Source organism: Phocoena phocoena, chromosome 4 (assembly GCF_963924675.1).
Source record: "Phocoena phocoena chromosome 4, mPhoPho1.1, whole genome shotgun sequence".
Lineage (NCBI taxonomy): Eukaryota > Metazoa > Chordata > Mammalia > Artiodactyla > Phocoenidae > Phocoena > Phocoena phocoena.
The window spans coordinates 71,041,329-71,060,403 of NC_089222.1; the positions used below are offsets into that span (position 1 = coordinate 71,041,329).

The following is a 19,075-nucleotide window of genomic DNA, read 5'->3' on the forward strand; positions in this document are numbered from 1 at the left end:
GAGGCCCGCGTACCGCAAAAAAAAAAAAAAAAAAAAAAAAATCTAAAACTTGGAAGAGCATATAGTTGGTACATAACAAGTGCTCGACACATCTTTTATTAAATAAATAAATGAGTGCTTTTCACAACCACATGTCAACTAGAAATAGAATTATTTTTCTTTTTTATAAATTGAAGTATAGTTAATTTACAATGTTGTGTTAATTTCTGCTGTACAGCAAATTGATTCAATTATACTGTATATACTTTCTTTTTAATATTCTTTTCCATTATGGTTTATCACAGGATTTTGAATTTAGTTCCCTGTACTATACCGTAGGACCTTGTTGTTTATCCATTCTATATATGCTAGTTTGCATCTGTTAACCCCAAACTCTGACTCCATCCCTGACCCCTTGGCAACCACAATAGAAATAGAGTTTAAATCCCTAAGCTCCAAGACCTGGGTTACTTCAAATGACTTTTAACCTTGTCCAATAAATATATGTATGTAAACTTACTGTGGTAGTCATTTAATGATGTATGTAAATCAAATCATTATACTGTACATCTTAAACGTATACAGTGCTCAGTGCTGTGTGTCAATTATATCTCAATAAAACTAGAAGAAAAAAAATATATGTGTATGTGTGCACACATTCATAGTTACCAAGTGAGCGTATTAAATACTGTATTTTTTATTTTACAGAATGGATTTATTTCAGTGTGTTGGCTTCAAAATAATATGAAAAGAAATCCTATCTTCCAATTGACTTTCAGTATAAAATTGGAGTGAATTGCCACTGGGAACAATTCTTCCTTCACAAGTTACAAGTTAAGGTGAGGAAACATGACCAGCTTGGTGTGTGTTAGCTGTCATGGCCCATCTTGGAGTTTCGAGTTTTTTGCCTCACATTTTCCTTTCCTTTCCAGTAGTCTCCACAATTTTACAAATAGAGCTAGACTGTGATCACAGCTACTGTTTACTGAGTACTTGGGGGGGTGGGGTTCTTGTCTTTTTAATCATCCTGTGGTAGGACAGATATTATCTTCATTTCCACTTTGCCGCTTAAGTTCATTTTGATTAAGTAACTTGCCCAAGACCACATCTATTAAGAAACAGGGCTGGGACTTCCCTGCTGGTGCAGTGGTTAAGAATCTGCCTTCCAATGCAGGGGACACAGGTTCGAGCCCTGGTCCAGAAAGATCCCATGTGCCGCGGAGCAACTAAGCCCATGCCCCACTACTACTGAGCCTGTGTGCTGCAACTACTGAAGCCCACAAACCTACAGCCCGTGCTCCGCAACAAGAGAAGCCCCTGCAATAAGAAGCCCACTCATCAAAACAAAGAGTAGCCCCTGCTCACCGCAACTAGAGAAAGCACACGCGCAGCAACAAAAACCCAACACAGCCAAAAAATAAAATAATAAAAAAAGAAACAGGGCTGGAAATTGAACTTGAGCCCCTCTAGCCCCCAAGTCTAGTCTCTGAAGGAGCTAATAGTCAAGCTAGTCTCAGAAGACGGTCTGAAAATCCCATAACTTCCAGTATTCAAATTGTATAAAGTGAGGGTTGCTTCCTTTATTAATTCTGTAAGTTCAGAAATTCAAGTTAGAAAAAATGTAAAAGACAAACGATGGTAGAATGTGAGACCCCTGCTCAGTTAGAGAACCTAGATCAATAGGCTGTGAGAAAGTTATATAACATAATAGATACAAACAGCAGATGAAGGCAGCAATAATGAGGAATAAAGAGGTTACTGATAAGTTTTATGTCAGGCCAGAAAATGGAAAATCCCATTATCTCCTGACAATTTCTGAAGCTATTCTTCACAGAGTGAGAAGAATGACTCCATCATATGCCTTTTAAATATCTTTGAGATTCCCCAAGCAGGAAACACCTCTGCCTGGAGTTTCTCAGCTTCCCTCATCATGTCCAGAGGCTCTGAAAGCTGATAAGAAGATGTTAAGTATAATATTTGCAAAGGGTGAAGTTTATTTGCCCATTGCCTGGAACTTCAGACCAGGAAACAGTAATTAGGAAATCAGGGATCAGCTGTGGGGTGATTTTCATCTTTCCGCTCAGAACCAGAAATTGTTCCAATCCTCAGGCATCCCACTCTTCATTTCTGTTTAACAGGTTAAGCCATGGGTTTCACTTTTGCATGTAATCCTACAAAATAGCCCTTGGTGTCTCCTCTTAGCCTACATTTGCTGCAGTCTCCAAACTCCCCCCCTATGTGGTCCTGATGGTTATCATTTTGGTATTGTGTTATTGCTGTCATTGTCATCATTGTTGCTGTGGCTAAGCCTGTGACATATCTTCCAATTTTAATAAAAGTTTCAGTCCTTTATATGAATATAGCTCATTACCACTCACAAATCACCTTATTATTCTTCTTTTCATTTTAGTTTCATGACAGCCCTGAGAAACAGGCAGAGAAGGCATTACTACTCTTGTTTTATAAATAAGAAACTCAAGGCCCAGGGAGGCAGTAACCAACCAAACTCCCTGTGCTGTATGCTGGTAAACAAAGATATCAAGCCTGGGTGCCAGAACTTTCCATTTCAAGACCTCTGCCCTTTCCTCACATTTTGTTTGTTTATTTGAACATTTCTCCATTTGTCTGTCCACTTATTTGTTTGATGCAATTAAAGATGGTGGAGGTCAATAATATTCTGAGGCCATGTCCATAGGCTGATTTGCGTTGCCTATCCTCAGGTGAATGGCCATCTAAAAAAATTAAGCAATCTGTTGGTTGGGTGCTTCATCTCTTTTGATTTTGTTTATTTTGGCAGTTAAGACAACTGGGTGATAACAATTGACAGAAGAGAAACTGCTCAGCAATTGACTTTTATTATTTTAAAAACCTGACCTTGAGCTCATAAAACCAATTTAAACAGCTGTCTACACATATATAAGATTGAAGAGAAAGCAGTCCGTGTTACAAAATATGTTTTTAATATGAATGTTAATTAGTCATAATCCAAGTAATACTAATTTAATATAATGGGAAAGGAGTAAACCAAATGCATTAGGATGATAATATCATTTTACAAACATAAACTACCTAGAATATTTTTGGGGGTTTACCTTTACCGTAAGACAAGCCCTGTCGCATAGATTATAATATAGGGCATGATGCTACAAACAGTTAATATGCACTGAGCATCTACTATATACCTGCCACCATAATGATCTTGGTATTTCTTAATTACTGAATTTTATCAATTAATACTAGAGGTAGGCAATATCATCATTTTATACATGAGAAAATTGAGGCTCAGCAGAGTTTAGTAACTGACCTAAGGCTGCACAGTTTTGAGGGATGAAGCTGAGATTTGAATTGAACTCTGTCTGGCTCCAAAATCCATGTTCTTTATAATGTCCTATACTGTCAGTTTAAGATTGGCACAGTGGAGGATCAATCGAAGAAGAAGATATAACAACTATAAATATACATGCACCCAACATAGGAGCCCCTCAATACATAAGGAAAAGGCTAACAGCTATAAAAGAGGAAATTGACAGTAACACAAAAATAGTGGGGGACTTCAACACTTCACTTACACCAATGGACAGATCATCCAGACAGAAAATAAATAAGGAAACGCAAGCTTTAAATGACACAATAGACCAGACAGAGTTCATTGATATTTACAGGAAATTCCATCCAAAAACAGCAGATTATACTTTCTCCTCAAGTGCACACAGAACATTCTCCAGGATAGATCACATCTTGGGTCACAAATCAAGCATCGGTAAATTTAAGAAAATTGAAATCATATCAAACATTTTTTCTGACCACAATGCTATGAGATTAGAAATAAATTACAGGGAAGAAAATTTAAAAAACACAAACACATGGAGGCTAAACAATATGTTACTAAATAACTAAGAGATCACTGAAGAAATCAAACAATACATAGAAAAAAGTGACAAGGAAAACATGACAATACAAAACCTACGGGATGCAGCAAACAGTTCTAACAGGAAAGTTTAGAGCAATACAATCCTACCTCAAGAAACAAGAAAAATCTCAAACAAACAATCCAACCTTACACCTAAAGGAACTAAAGAAAGAAGAACAAACAAAACCCAAGTTACTAAAAGGAAAGAAATCATAAAGATCAGAGCAGAAATAAATGAAATAGAAACAAAGAAAACAACAGCAAAGATCAATAAAACTAAAAGGTGGTTCTTTGTGAAGATAAATAAAATTGATAAATTTTTAGCCAGACTCATCAAGAAAAAAAGGAACAAGACTCAAATCAATAAAATTAGAAATGAAGAAGGAGAAGTTACAATGGACACTGCAGAAATACAACACATCATAAGAGACTACTACAAGCAAATTTATGCCAATAAAATAGACAACCTGGAAGAAATGGACAAATTCTTAGAAAGGTATAAGCTTCCAAGACTGAACCTAGGAGAAATAGAAAATATGAACAGAACAATCACAAGTAATGAAATTGAAACTGTGATTAAAAATCTTCCACCAGGGCTTCCCTGGTGGCGCAGTGGTTGAGAGTCCGCCTGCCGATGCAGGGGACACGGGTTCGTGCCCCGGTCTGGGAAGATCCCACATGCCGCGGAGTGGCTGGGCCCGTGAGCCATGGCCGCTGAGCCTGTGCGTCCGGAGCCTGTCCTCCGCAACGGGAGAGGCCACAACAGTGAGAGGCCCGCGTAACGCATAAAAAAAAAAAAAAAAAAAAAAAAAAAAAAAAAAAAAAAAAATCTTCCACCAAACAAAAGTTCAGGACCAGATGGCTCCACAGTTGAATTCTATCAAACATTTAGAGAAGAGCTAAAACCCATCCTTCTCAAAACTCTTCCCAAAAATTGCAGAGGAAGGACACTCCCAAACTTATTCCATGAGGCCACCACCACCTAGATACCAAAACCAGACAAAGATAATACAAAAAAGAAAATTACAGACCAGTATCACTGATGAATATAGGTGCAAAATTCCTCAACAAAATACTAGCAAATAGAATTCAACAACACATTAAAAGGGATCATATACCATGATCAAGTGGGATTTATCCCAGGGATGCAAGGATTCCTCAAAATACGCAAATCAATCAACGTGATACACTATATTAACAAATTGAAGAATAAAAACCATATGATCATCTCAACAGATGCAGAAAAAGCTTCTGACAAAATTCAACACCCACTTATAATAAAAACGCTCCAGAAAGTAGTCATAGAGGGAATCTGCCTCAACATAATAAAGGCCATATACAACAAACCCACAGCAAATGTCATTCTCAGCAGTTGAAAACTGAAAGCATTTCCTCTAAGATCAGGTACAAGACAAGGATGTGCATTCTCACCACTAGTATTCATATAGTTTTGGAAGTCCTAGCCATGGCAATCAGAGAAGAAAAAGAAATAAAAGGAATATAAATGGAAAAGAAGAAGTAAAACTGTCACTGTTCACAGATGACATGGTACTATACATAGATAATCCTACAGATGTCACCAGAAAACTACTAGAGCTAATCAATGAATTTGGTAAAGTTGCAGGATACAAAATTAATGCACAGAAATCTCTTGCATTTCTATACACTAACAACGAATGATCAGAAAGAGAAATTAAGGAAACAATCCCATTCACCATTGCAACAAAAAGAATAAAATATCTGGTAATAAACCTACCTAAGGAGGTAAAAGACCTGTACTCAGAAAACTATAAGACAATGATGAAAGAAATCAAAGATGACAGAAACAGATAGAGAGATACACCATGTTCTTGGATTGGAAGAATCAATATTGTGAAAATGACTATACTACCCAAAGCAATCTATAGATTCTATGCAATCCCTATCAAGTTACCAATGGCATTTTTTACAGAACTAGAACAAAACATCTTAAAATTTATATGGAGACACAAAAGACCCCAAATAGCCAAAGCAATCGTAAGGGAAAAAAGCAGAGCTGGAAGAATCAGATTCCCTGACTTCAGACTATACTACAAAGCTACAGTACACAAGACAATATGGTACTGGCACAAAAACAGAAATATAGATCAATGGAACAGGACAGAAAGCCCAGAGATAAACCCAGGCATATATGGTCAACTACTCTATGATAAAAGAGGCAAGGATATACAATACAGAAAAGACATTCTCTTCAATAAGTGGTGCTGGGAAAACTGGACAGCTACATGTAAAAGAATGAAATTAGAACACTCCCTAACACCATACACAAAAATAAACTCAAAATGGATTAAAGACCTAAATGTAAGGCCAGACACTATAAAACTCTTACAGGAAAACATAAGAAGAACACTCTTTGACATAAATCACAGCAAGATCTTTTTTTTTTTTTTTTTTGCGGTACACAGGCCTCTCACTGTTGTGGCCTCTCCCGTTGTGGAGCACAGGCTCCAGACGCGCAGGCTCAGTGGTCATGGCTCACGGGCCCAGCCGCTCCGCGGCGTGTGGGATCTTCCCAGACCAGGTCATGATCCCGTGTCCCCTGCATCAGCAGGCAGACTCTCAACCACTGCGCCACCAGGGAAGCCCAGCAAGATCTTTTTTGACCCCCCTCCTAGAGTAATGGAAACAAAATAAAAAATAAACAAATTGGACCTAATGAAATTTAAAAGCTTTTGCACAACAAAGGAAACTATAAACAAGACAAAAAGACAACCCTCAGAAAGGGAGAAAATATTTGCAAATGAATCAATGGACAAAGGATTAATCTCCAAAACATATAAACAGTTCATGCAGCTCAATATTAAAAAAACAAACAACCCAATCAAAAAATGGGCAGAAGATCTAAACAGACATCTCTCCAAAGAAGACATACAGATGGCCAAGAGGCACATGAAAAGCTGCTCAGCATCACTGGTTATTAGAGAAATGCAAATCAAAACTACAATGAGGTATCACCTCACACCAGTTAGAGTGGGCATCATCAGAAAATCTACAAACAACAAATGCTGGCGAGAGAAAAGGGAACCCTCTCGCACTGCTGGTGGGAATGTAAATTTATACAGCTACTATGGAGAACAGTATGGAGGTTCCTTAAAAAACTAAAAATAGAACTACCATATGACCCAGCAATCCCACTACTGGGCATATACCCAGAGAAAACCATAATTCAAAAAGACACATGCACCCCAGTGTTTATTGCAGCAGTATTTACAATAGCCAGGTCATGGAAGCAACCTAAATGCCCATTGACAGAATGGATAAAGAAGACTGGTACATATATACAGTGGAATATTACTCAGCCATAAAACGGAACAAAATTGACTCATTTGTAGAGATGTGGATGGATCTAGAGACTGTCATACAGAGTGAAGTAAGTCAGAAAGAGAAAAACAAATACTGCATATTAACGCATATATGTGGAATCTAGAAAAATGGCACAGATGAACCAGTTTGCAAGGCAGAAATAGAGACACAGATGTAGAGAACAAATGTATGGACACCAAGGGGGGAAAGTTGTGTGTGGGGGGGATGAATTGGGAGATTGGGATTGACATATATACACTAATATGTATAAAATAGATAACTAATAAGAACCTGCTATATAAAAAATAAATAAATAAAATAAAATCCAAATTTTAAAAAGAGCTTACAAGTAGAAAAAAAGAAGATTGGCATGGTGGAGGATCTGAATTTAACAATTTTGTATTGAAGTATAGTAGCTGTACAATATTATATAATTACAGGTACACAATATAGTGATTCACAATTTTTAAAGCTTATATTCTATTTATTGTTATTCTAAAGTTTTGGCTATATATAAATTTAATCTTGCACTTGAAGGGAAAAATGATTAAATTTCTTTAGCACCTGCAGGAGCCATAAGTGTACTTACCTTTAGGTCTGGCTTTCGTATGGCTCTATTTATGATATATTCCTCATCTGTGATGAGAGGGTGATCAGGAATAAGCCGAAATGCACTGTTCAATGCTGACAGGCAGATCCACACTACCTTTTTCCAAGAGTAAGTTTGGAATTCATCCTGAGGAAATAAACACCAAAATCCCCGTGAAGTTAAGAGAGGTCATCAGTCTAGAATTCAACCTGAAAAACATTATTTGAATATAATTCTGTATGTTTACAGAGTTAAACATTCTTGACAGAGTCCTATGCCTTTGAAATCTGGTAGATCTAGAGCCTTGAGGGGAAAAGTCTTGCCATGACTTACTGAGGAATCAGGATGTGAATACTGGCACACACAACAACGCTCAGGAGTCATGAGGCAGATGCTCAGGTAAGAGCTAGTTTTCCCTATTACCCTCCAACCATGGGGCTATGGCCAGATACAAATTTCACAGCGGGAAAAAAAAAAAACAAGCAAGCATTCCAAAGTGTTTCTGTAGGTCTCAAGGTTTAGGAGGCCTGGTCAACAGAACCATTCCCATGTTTTGAGGCTTAACAATTCCACCTCTTCCAGAACAACCTCTTTAACACGCTCTTGGGTTGGTGGGGGGGTGGTTTGGGGGACTGTTACTATACTAATTCTAAAAGATTTTCACTGTCCTTCTCTTGTGCTCCCAATTACCTTCTGCCTTGCATTCTCTTAGTTCTTCTAGACTATCTTGAAGGTAAGGACCATGTTTTACTGTCCCTTATATCCCATCCACGTGGGGAATTTTGATCTGCTCAGTGAAAGTCTGATGAATGGATGGGAAAAATACTGAAAATATGAACTGAGCATGCCCAAGGATAATTGTCAAGATGTTAGCACAGGTAGTATTGAGGAAGGTATCTTCATGCGTGAGCCTAATTGAAGCTGCTTCCCTTTGCAGTTCACTGATGACTCCAACACAGAATAAAACTAGAGGGAGCAGTGCTGGATTGAGTAACAGGTATCACAATGGTCCCTTAGAGACTGATGTGATAATAATAGTTTACTATCTGAATGGGTAAATGCCACACATAAATTCCACTCGGATGTCTGGTAAACCTTGGGAGCTAGGGAGAATGGCCAGGGAAGTCAAGCCTGGGAAACAATTTGATGCGTGGGAATGTAGGTCAGAACCAGGGATTGTCTCCACCACACTCACTTTTGCCATGAAGAGTGTCTGAGCTGACTCTGCAAAAGGCAGGGAGAAGGGTTATAGTAGTTGTTGTAGCTAATCTCTTACATTGATTTTCCTCAGGAGCGGCCCACCTCCATGCCTTTGCTCCTGCTGCTTCCTCAACCTGGAATGCACATCCTTCTCTCCTCTCTTTAAGTCTTCATGGGGCTAGATCTTTTTTTTTTTTAAATACATTTAACATGATTACAACAAATAAGTTTTTTCACTAGTCAATGGTTTTCAAATGCATACAGCAGTCAAGACGGCCTTGCCTCTAGGAAGAGCTTGCAAGTTTAACAAAACCTCAAGACCACCCACATTCACCCATGCTGTAGACCATGATGGTTTGAGTAGTTCTAAGTAGGACAACCTCTGAAGACCTACCTTGGTGGATATTAATATTTAATATCCCTTTTTAACATCACTGTTGAACTTCTTTGCCATTTGTTTGCACAGGTTTGGGCTGTTTCTGCTTCATTCTGAATACCACCAGGTCTCTAGTTGCTTTGCAACTGGATTCTCTTTTTTTTGGGCCACACCACACAGCTTGTGGGATCTTAGTTCCCCAATCAGGGATCAAACCCAGGACCTGGGCAGTGAAAGAGCAGGGGTCCTAACCACTGGACCGCCAGGGAAGTCCCATGTATCCAATTCTTTAATATATTTTTTAAGCGAACAAAAGATAGTTGGATGGCAGAAGATGAGTTTTATGTATCTCTTTTATCCCACAAAGAAATCCAGGTCTGTGTACACTTAGGTTATGAAAGAAAATAACTGAACTAAAACACCATTGGGGCTGCATCTTCCCTTAGTATTATATACCACTATCATTCTTTCAATTCCCTCCAACCAAGACCAACTGATAACTTCTTCCAAGAGGTTAATATGTGCAAATATCTGTGCCCTTGTTTTCTAACCTTACCCAAATGTATAAACTTCCTTCCCAACAGGACAATATCACAAAATATTAGAATGCTGGATATTTACACCCTGGGACTATGATGGGGATAAGTATTATTCAGTTAATACATAGCCAGCAAAAACAAGTCTAGGGCTTCCCTGGTGGCGCAGTGGTTGAGAGTCCGCCTGCCGATGCAGGGGACACGGGTTTGTGCCCCGGTCTGGGAAGATCCCACATGCCGCAGAGCAGCTGGGCCCGTGAGCCATGGCCGCTGAGCCTGCGCTCCGCAACGGGAGAGGCCACAGCAGTGAGAGGCCCGCATACCGTAGGAAAAAAAAAAAAGAAAAAAACAAGTCTAAAATAACAAGAATTTTTTTAAAGGTACTCAAATAAGTCTCAAATTTTAATAAGATCCCCTATAAACACATTTATTTGCTACTGAAAATTGAAACAGCACATCAAAAATTTTTATTACAATTCAACACGCTGTTCTGATAATGCTGTGGTCAAGCCACTCAACGTTTTCTTCACTTTCCTTCCACACAAGTTAATTTGTTTCACAAAGTGGAACTAAAATATATTCAAGTCATTCAAATGCAAGCTACATAGATTCCTTATAAGTTACTGTATTAAGGTAGTAAAGAGATGCAAGAAAAATGGACATCACAGAACTTGTAATATAGGTTATCAAAATATTGGTGCACAATCTTTCCCAAGCTTCATAATGATCCTAAAATTACCAGGAAGAAAAAATAGTACAAGAATAAGGTTTATGGCTCCTTCGACTCCATGTCATAATTACTGTAATACTTATTGTTGTACTAATTCTCATAATTATCCTCAGAAGGATCTCTGAAACCAGCAAAAACGACAGCTACTTCTAAATCTTTGCCCTCTTGACTGAGTGTCAACATTATTCTGCCATGGTTCTCTTTGAGAGTCAGACCGAGGAACTCCTGTGCTGTAGCTTTTTATAACAGATTGAATCAGACGTTCTATTTTATCTCCCCGATCAGTTAACACGGTCCTCACCGCTCTCCTATAGGGTATGGTTTCACCAAGTAACCGCCCAGTTGGCTGAGGTAGACATTCTGGTAGAATGAATGGCAATTTGATACTAGGGTTGGGCGTCAGGTTACTGAGGTTCTTTATTAACACTTCAGACATAGGTTGAGAGGCAACTGGAATTGCCTGGGAATTTTCATCAATGGACGTTTGAGAAGACTCCAGGGTCCAGGTTGTGTTAACCTCAGATGAATCCATTGGGAGTCTTGTCACAGCTTGAAGCTCCTCCTAGACCTTTGGGTTCCAGCGGCAGGTGATGCTTTAGACTCAAATTGCTACAAAGTAGCCTGGAAGAACTATAGAGCTAAGAAAGAGGGAGAAAAATCCAAGCTGACACACCATGGAAATCCAACCTCATGGGGCTAGATCTTAACCATCCTTCAGGGTCTGGCTCAAAGTTCATGTCATGGGAACCTCCCTAATTTCTCTGGGTGATCTGTCCTCTAAACCATCAGGGTATTTGAGATTCTCACCACATTCTACCTCATGGCATTGCCCTTTGCCCCTCACCTTATCACCCCTCTTGGACTGTGGGTAGGGATCATGTTTGATGGATGTCTGTGCTCCAGCCAGGCCTGGCACAGATTCTGAGAGAGAGAGAAGGAGAGGGAGAGAGCAGTGAGAAAAGGGAGACGAGAGGGAAAAGCAAAGCAAACGAAGTAGGGAGGGGAGGGAAAGTGAAGGAGGTTATAGAAAGAAAAGAAAAAGAGAGGAAAGGAGGGGTGGGAGAGCGAGGAGGGGAAGGGGAAAAAAAACCTTAGTAGAAATTTGGAAGTTAATGAATTAATTTTAAAAACCAGTAAAATTGGCTATTACCGCATTTTTTGAAAAGATGACTAAATTAAATCAAATCAAATGTGTATGGAGTTACCTTCAAAGCCTAAGAATGACCAAAGATGGCTACATTTCCAATGACTAAGCCACTGAACTTGTGGACATGTTCTAGATACTGTGGAATGTGCTAACAACTCCCTAGAACACACCTTGACATAGCTCAGCATTATACAGCTTTGCCTTTGACCACATCAAAAGGTCATGTGGTCTCTGTTCTGAGAACAATTTTGAGTTTCTAATAATAACAGTAATAAAAACAATATTTGTTTAGCACTTATTATGTTCTAGGCACATAATGCCACATGTGTGTTCTTTCATTTAAAGTTTAAAAACCCTATGAGGTAGTTACTGTTCATTACCAACCCCATTCTACAAGTGAGGAAACTAAGTTGCGGTTGGTAAACATTAGAGCAGGAGTTTGACACCCTCATCCCCTAGCCCTTCCAGAGTCCCATCTTACCCTCTGCTCTATTCTACATTCATTGTTCAACAATACAATTTGACAGGACTGACACTTTTATATCCAGCCTGAACTAGGATTGCCAAAGAACAAAGTTTCAATGAAAAATTTCATAAGAAAACACATAATTTGTAGGTAAATAGGAACACAAATTATAAAAATGGCATCAGGACCAGAGACCTCAGGCCACCAAGTGAGAACAATAAGGAAGATAAGCTCCTCTTGGTCCTCTTAAATGAAGCAAAATAATACTAACTACTAATTTTCAAATGATTGCTTTGCAGTTTATAAACACTTTTTGTGTCAGTTTTCCTATTTTAGGCTCACAATTCTCCAAAGGCAAAACTATGGTATCCATTTTGCAGATGAGAAAACTCTTCATCAACAAGGCTTAGAATTGCCCAAGCCAGTCTGGTATGGGGAGCAGGAGGGAACAGAGACCTGAGGTCGGGTTTTCCCACGCTATATCTTGGCTCCTTCCTCTTTGTTTCAACAAGTCGTCCCCACGGTGTTTGTGACTCATGTATAAAAATCACCTTGAGGGACTTCCCTGGTGGTAAAGAATCTGCCTTCCAATACAGGGGACACGGGTTCAATCCCTGGTTGGGGAACTAAGATCCCCCATGCCACGGGGCAACTAAGCCCACGCCACAAATACTGAGCTTGCACACCTCAACAAGAGAGCCACGTGCTGCAAAACTACAGAGCCCATGTGCCCTGGAGCCCACGAGCCACAACTAGAGAGAGAAAACCCGCATGCCACAACTAGAGAGAAGCCTGTACTCGCACACGGCAAGGAAAGATCCTGCATGCCTCAACGAAGGTCCTGCATGCTGCAACTAACGCACAGCACAGCCAAAAATAAAATAAAATAAATAAATAAAATGTTAATAAATCGATAAATAAATATCACCTTGAATTCTACACTCTGTAACAAATAGCGTCCAGTTGCTCAGAATTTCTATCTCTTAGCAACAGAAAATCTGATTCCCCAAATCAAGCTGTCACCCTTTAGCCCAGTGTGAAAGCAAACAGACCTCTAGACTGTAATCCCTAAAAAGGGAAAAGCAAATTGGACCATTGAAACTCCCCAGCTCACACACGCCAGTGTTAATCCAATGCACCAACTGCATGCTTTAGTCTAGGTGAGCATTAAAGGCTGGAATTCATCTTATCACAGTCTGTAGCATCGTTAAATTGAAGGTGCTTGGATATATTTGCCTCTAAGCTCCATTCCTGTCATCGCTTTTACCTCTGGGGTCTTTTAACTCGTAATTCTGTATAATGTAAAGTAGAAATCTATAGGTTAAATAAATATGCCACAGTGAGACATTTTTCTTAGAATAAGGTAGTATCACTGGCTTTTCTCTTGTTTACTACTCTGTTAAGGACTCGGTAAAATCATGCATATTTTAATAACTATAAACGAAAAGTAACCTTTAAAAATTATATAATTAAAAAATTTTTAATTAAAAAAAAGAAATTCATCCAACTTTTTAAGGGGGAAAAGAAGGCAAAGAGAGGGAGGGAGGGACTTCCCTGGTGGGGCAATGGTTAAGAATACGCCTGCCAATGCAGGGGACGTGGGTTTGATCCCTGGTCTGGGAAGATCCCACATTAGTTGCCGTGGAGCAACTAAGCCTGTAAGCCACAACTACTGAGCCCATGTGCCACAACTACTGAAGCCCACGTGCCTAGACCCTGTACTCTGCAACAAGAGAAGCCACCGCAATGAGAAGCCTGCGTGCAGCAGCAAAGACCCAATGCAGTCAAAAATAAATAAATAAACCAATAAATAAATTAAAAAAAAAAAAGAAAGGGAGGGAAAATGTGTCACTGTGAAGTGGTCACTGTGGGTGACCTCATCAACCTCTCTCCATTTTCAGCTTGGTGTTGTCCAGTATGGAAAGAACATGGGCTCCTTTGTGAGTTCAAATCTCAGCTCCAAACCAAATTGAAAAATCATTGCAACTCTCTGAACCTAATTTTCTTTATCCAGGAAGTGGGGGTGATGCTGCACAGTTCATGGATGCTTGAAGAATTAAATGCATAATGTGCATGACCCGGTCCGAGGTCTGGCCCGTAGCTGGGTGTGACAAATATTGGTTGGGTGGAGCTCTGTACCTCATTTCCACAGTATGTTTCTCCTGAGATTTTTCTGTAACTAGGAACTTCTTTCCCCTTTAAGGAAACTTTAGAATCTCTAGGAGTCTATTTTTCCTTTCTGGGAGAGAAGTGTGTTTACCTGGAAAGAGCTATTTCCACTTCAGTCTGTTTCCCAGCTCTCTCAAGCAGTTAATGATCTATAAAATACTTAAATGCACCAGAAGACCTACCATGTTAAATAAGTGCTTTGTAATGCAGATAGTCCAAATTGTTTGCCTGGCAAATCTAGACATTTTAACACCTCAAGTCTCCTCTTTACCTCCTCTTTACCAAGAGAATTAACCAGACCAGTCCTTGAACTCTGAAAGAGTAGGATTTAAAATAACTCAAGAGTGGATTTCAAAGAATGGAATGTATACAGAAGACTTAGGTTTGACCTGGACAGAAAAATAAAGAAGCAAACCTGGGCATTTTTTTTTTTTTTTTTGCGGTACGTGGGCCTCTCACTGTTGTGGCCTCTCCCGTTGTGGAGCACAGGCCCCGGACGCGCAGGCTCAGCGACCCTGGCTCACGGGCCCAGCCGCTCCACAGCATGTGAGATCTTCCCGGACCGGGGCGCGAACCCACGTCCCCTGCATCGGCAGGCGGACTCTCAACCACTGCGCCACCAGGGAAGCCCCCTGGGCATTTTTTATTTCCTGTGGACTTGGACTTTCTGAACCTGAAAATGCCAGACTAACTCATATTGAATGAAGTGAGTGACCTTGCTTATCTTCTTCCAACCTTGCTATAAGCACCTCATCTCTTGAAATTTAAAAGCAGTGTAGTGGTCACTTCAAGTTGAGGCCAATTCTATGACTTATCCTCTACCCCTTTTTTTTTTTTTTTTTTTTGCGGTACGCGGGCCTCTCACCATTGTGGCCTCTCCCGTTGCGGAGCCTGCAGGCTCTGTGGCCATGGCTCACGGGCGCAGCCGCTCCGCGGCATATGGGATCCTCCTGGACCGGGGCACGAACCCGTGTCCCCTGCATCGGCAGGCGGACTCTCAACCACTGCGCCACCAGGGAAGCCCTCCTCTACCCCTTTTTATCCTTTTTGCCACACTGCCGGCAGGATCTTAGTTCCCTGTAGAAATCAAACCCGTGCCTCCTTCGGTGGAAGCAAGGAGTCTTAACCACCGGACCTCCAGGGAAGTCACTGACTCTAATGTAGGAGTTCATTCCACAACATGTAGTACTTCTGAGCTTGCCTTAAAAAGAAAATGTAACCCATTGTGAAGTTCCAAAGAGGTATTTGGAAATCAGTATTTTCCTAATACTGATTAGGAAAAAGAAAAAAGAAATTTCTTTTTTGGGTGATGGATACATTGTGGATGGATACATTGTCTTGGATCTGAGTAAGGTACCTGCAAGAGTCGAGCTCTATTGTCTCCTTAGTGGTCCCAGAATTTGGTTGGAAGTCCTCTGTACTGAAACCTCCCACCTTGGTAGGAGACAGGGTGTCCTCTGTTACCAGCTACTGTCCTCCAGGATCTCACTCCCCATCTTCTCTGTTTTGTTCAAGTGGCCTTCAGGATTTCACTTCCTCTTTTGTTTGGGCTGCCGACTTCTGTTCTTGGGATTTTGTTCTCCTTTTTTCTTTTTCTTCCTGGTAAATAATTACTTTTGGAATATGAGAAGTTCACTCTCTAAGGGCAGCCTCCTTCTTCATTAAACTTCTGCTGGTTTTATGTATAAGAACTATGGGCCTGGGCTTGCCTGGTGGCGCAGTGTTTGAGAGTCCACCTGCTGATGCAGGGGACACGGGTTCGTGCCCAGGTCCGGGAAGATCCCACATGCTGCGGAGCGGCTGGGCCCGTGAGCCATGGCCGCTGAGCCTGCGTGTCCGGAGCCTGTGCTCCGCAATGGGAGAGGCAACAACAGTGAGAGGCCCACGTACAGCAAAAAAAAACCAAAAAAGAAATATGGGCCTTAGTCCTGCAAGTATTTGTCTTGCTGGACTACAATTACCTGGGATGATTTACAATAAAATTGGCCAACATGGGGCTCCTTTGAAATTCCTAAATTAGTTTGTCTGGGCACTCAGTTAAGAAAAGGATGTAAGGCAAGAATAGAAGCATATCTCAACTGGTATTTTTGAGGACTCAAAAAAACATAACAATGAATCCACTATTGCTTCCCTCAGAGAAACTAACTCACAGTTATCTCAAAGGATTTCAGAACTGGAAATTCCTCTGAGGCTTCCGAGAGTTCTCTCCCTCTCTGTCTCTTTTACTCTCTCTCTCTCTCTGTCTCTGTCTCTCTCTCTCTCTCTCTCTCCCTCTGCTCCTTCCTGTTCCTCTGAATGTCCATTGCAATGCTCTCCTCCTTGCTATCCATCTCTTTCTGAGCTTTCTTTTTATAACAGCAAGATTGGTCCCCACAGAAGGCAACAACAATTCCAGGGGCCTGATGAAAATGTCTATGATTATTATGGCCATTTTGAAAAAAATTTTTTGAAAAAAAAATTTTTTTTAAGAAATTCTGACCCTAAGGGGACAAAAGTCCTTCTAGGAGGAGCTTGCATTTCTCTCCCTGTACCTTTGAAATATAAATGTTTTACCTAATCTTCTCAGGAAACTCTTATCTAGACCATCTCCAGTTCCTAAGACTGAAAAAAAAAAAAAAAAGAAGAGGCCTATTAATTCAAATTGCTAGAAGGACTCTCTTGCCCAAATAACCTCCTTAAAATTGCTTGTCAAGGGCAAATGCAAAGCTGATGTCTTCTCCCCACATAATAAAAGACTTTAGCCATCTGAGCAAGGAGATGTAATTTATTCCAACTGTTATTTATAAACTAGTGAGTTTTTTTTTTTTTTTTTTTTTGCAGTACTTGGGCCTCTCACTGTTGTGGCCTCTCCCGTTGCGGAGCACAGGCTCCGGACGCACAAGCTCAGCGGCCGTGGCTCACGGGCCCAGCCGCTCCACAGTACGTGGGATCTTCCTGGACCGGGGCACGCACCCGTGTCCCCTGCATCGGCAGGGGGACTCTCAACCACTGCGCTACCAGGGAAGCCCGTGAGTTTTTTTTTACTGTACCTGATTCATGACTAAAGCTTTAAAACTAAAACTATGAGACTCTGTCTGTGCCTATCTGGATGTATGTATGTCCACGTATGTACCTTATAGATGTAGTATGCTTCTACTTTTGGATGGTATTGTCAAAATTAATTTGTAAAAGAGCTCTATTTAATTGCCTTAAAAAAATTAAGCTGTTAAATAAAATAAATTCTCAGAAATATAGTAGTAACCCAAATAAATTTCAGGTTCAAGAGAGCTGGGAAATATTCAGTATTAAAGTTCATTGATTTAATTAATGCACACATGCCTTTAGTCATCAACATCAAGTATAATACTTTTATTGTACCTAGGTTTACTAAGAGTCAAGTAAGTTTATCTCTGTTACAAAATTTGTCAGCAATAAAAATAATTCAGTATGATATTTTCATACGTACATTAAATAAATGTAAATGAATAAGAGTTTTTAGGTGAACTCTTTAAGAATAGTTATGTTTTATGATGTGTCTATCTCAAAATAGTTCCCCCCAAACCTTTTTGGAAACTTTAGAGTTTTGTTAGATTAAGTTAAGTGACGGAAATTTATTAAATACCTAAATCATTTCCAAACAAAATAAGGTACTGAAACATTAATTACTGAATACAGACTTCCTTTTACAGAGAAACAAAAGATATTTGGGACTATTAATAAATATTTTTGGTGCCACACTGAAATATTTTCTATAAGAAAGCACAAATTTTTAAAAATTATAAAAAGTAACTATAAGTTTGCCAATCTACAGAATACTACTGTTCATAATTGCTTATTTCTTAGTTTTTACTAAAAATTAAGGTTTCTAAAGCTTAAAAATTCTAATTAATATACGTAATTTAAACTATTAACATTAATAAGGAAAACATTTTCATATTCAAGGAAAATAATTTTAAAGGTACAAAAAATTGAAATACATTTTGTTAAGGGAAAAGAAAGTAATTTTGTCCTAAAGCTGGTTAGTTCTAAATGAGAGAGAAAAAAAGGGGGAAATTAAAACAGACATAGAAAGTTGTAGAAAATTTGTGGGAAAAAAAAGAGTCTTTAGGGGCTTCCCTGGTGGCGCAGTGGTTGAGAGTCCGCCTGCCGATGGAGGGGACGCGGGTTCGTGCCCCGGTCCGGGAAGATCCCACATGCCGTGGAGCGGCTGGGCCCGTGAGCCATGGCTGCTGAGCCTGTGCATCTGGAGCCTGTGCTCCACAATGGGAGAGGCTGCAGCAGTGAGAGGCCCGCGTACCACAAAAAAGAGAAAAAAAAAAAGAGTCTTTAGAGAGGAATTTTATGTGCCATCAGGACTGGTTAAAGTTGGAATGAATAAATTTTAATATCAAAAGTAAGCTGGTACAAAATTTGGTTTTCTGTTAAAAGGACAAAGTGTTTTGAGATTAATGGTCTGGTCTTAATGAGAAATTATAAACAAAGATTTCTTTACCTTAATGTAATCTGTCTAGAAAAACAAAGATTCTGTACTTTGTAGCTAAGACTATTTACAACTATATAACATTTATATTTACCTATGAAGTATTTCATTCTTATTTTGTTTAAATGAATAACTAAGCACTATTTCACAGTGACTTATGATCCTATTTGAC

The 19,075-nt window shown here is 39.6% G+C and overlaps 1 protein-coding gene across 1 annotated transcript in view; it reads right to left on the reverse strand.

Moving 5' to 3' along the window:
* The window catches only part of ATP13A4 (ATPase 13A4), a 100,956-nt gene that overhangs the window by 68,541 nt on the left and 13,340 nt on the right, over positions 1-19,075 (reverse strand). Inside the window, exon 2 of the mRNA XM_065875838.1 lies at positions 7,821-7,967. Within this exon, the coding sequence (XP_065731910.1) occupies positions 7,821-7,967 (147 nt within the window). The remainder of the gene's footprint in view (positions 1-7,820; positions 7,968-19,075) is intronic.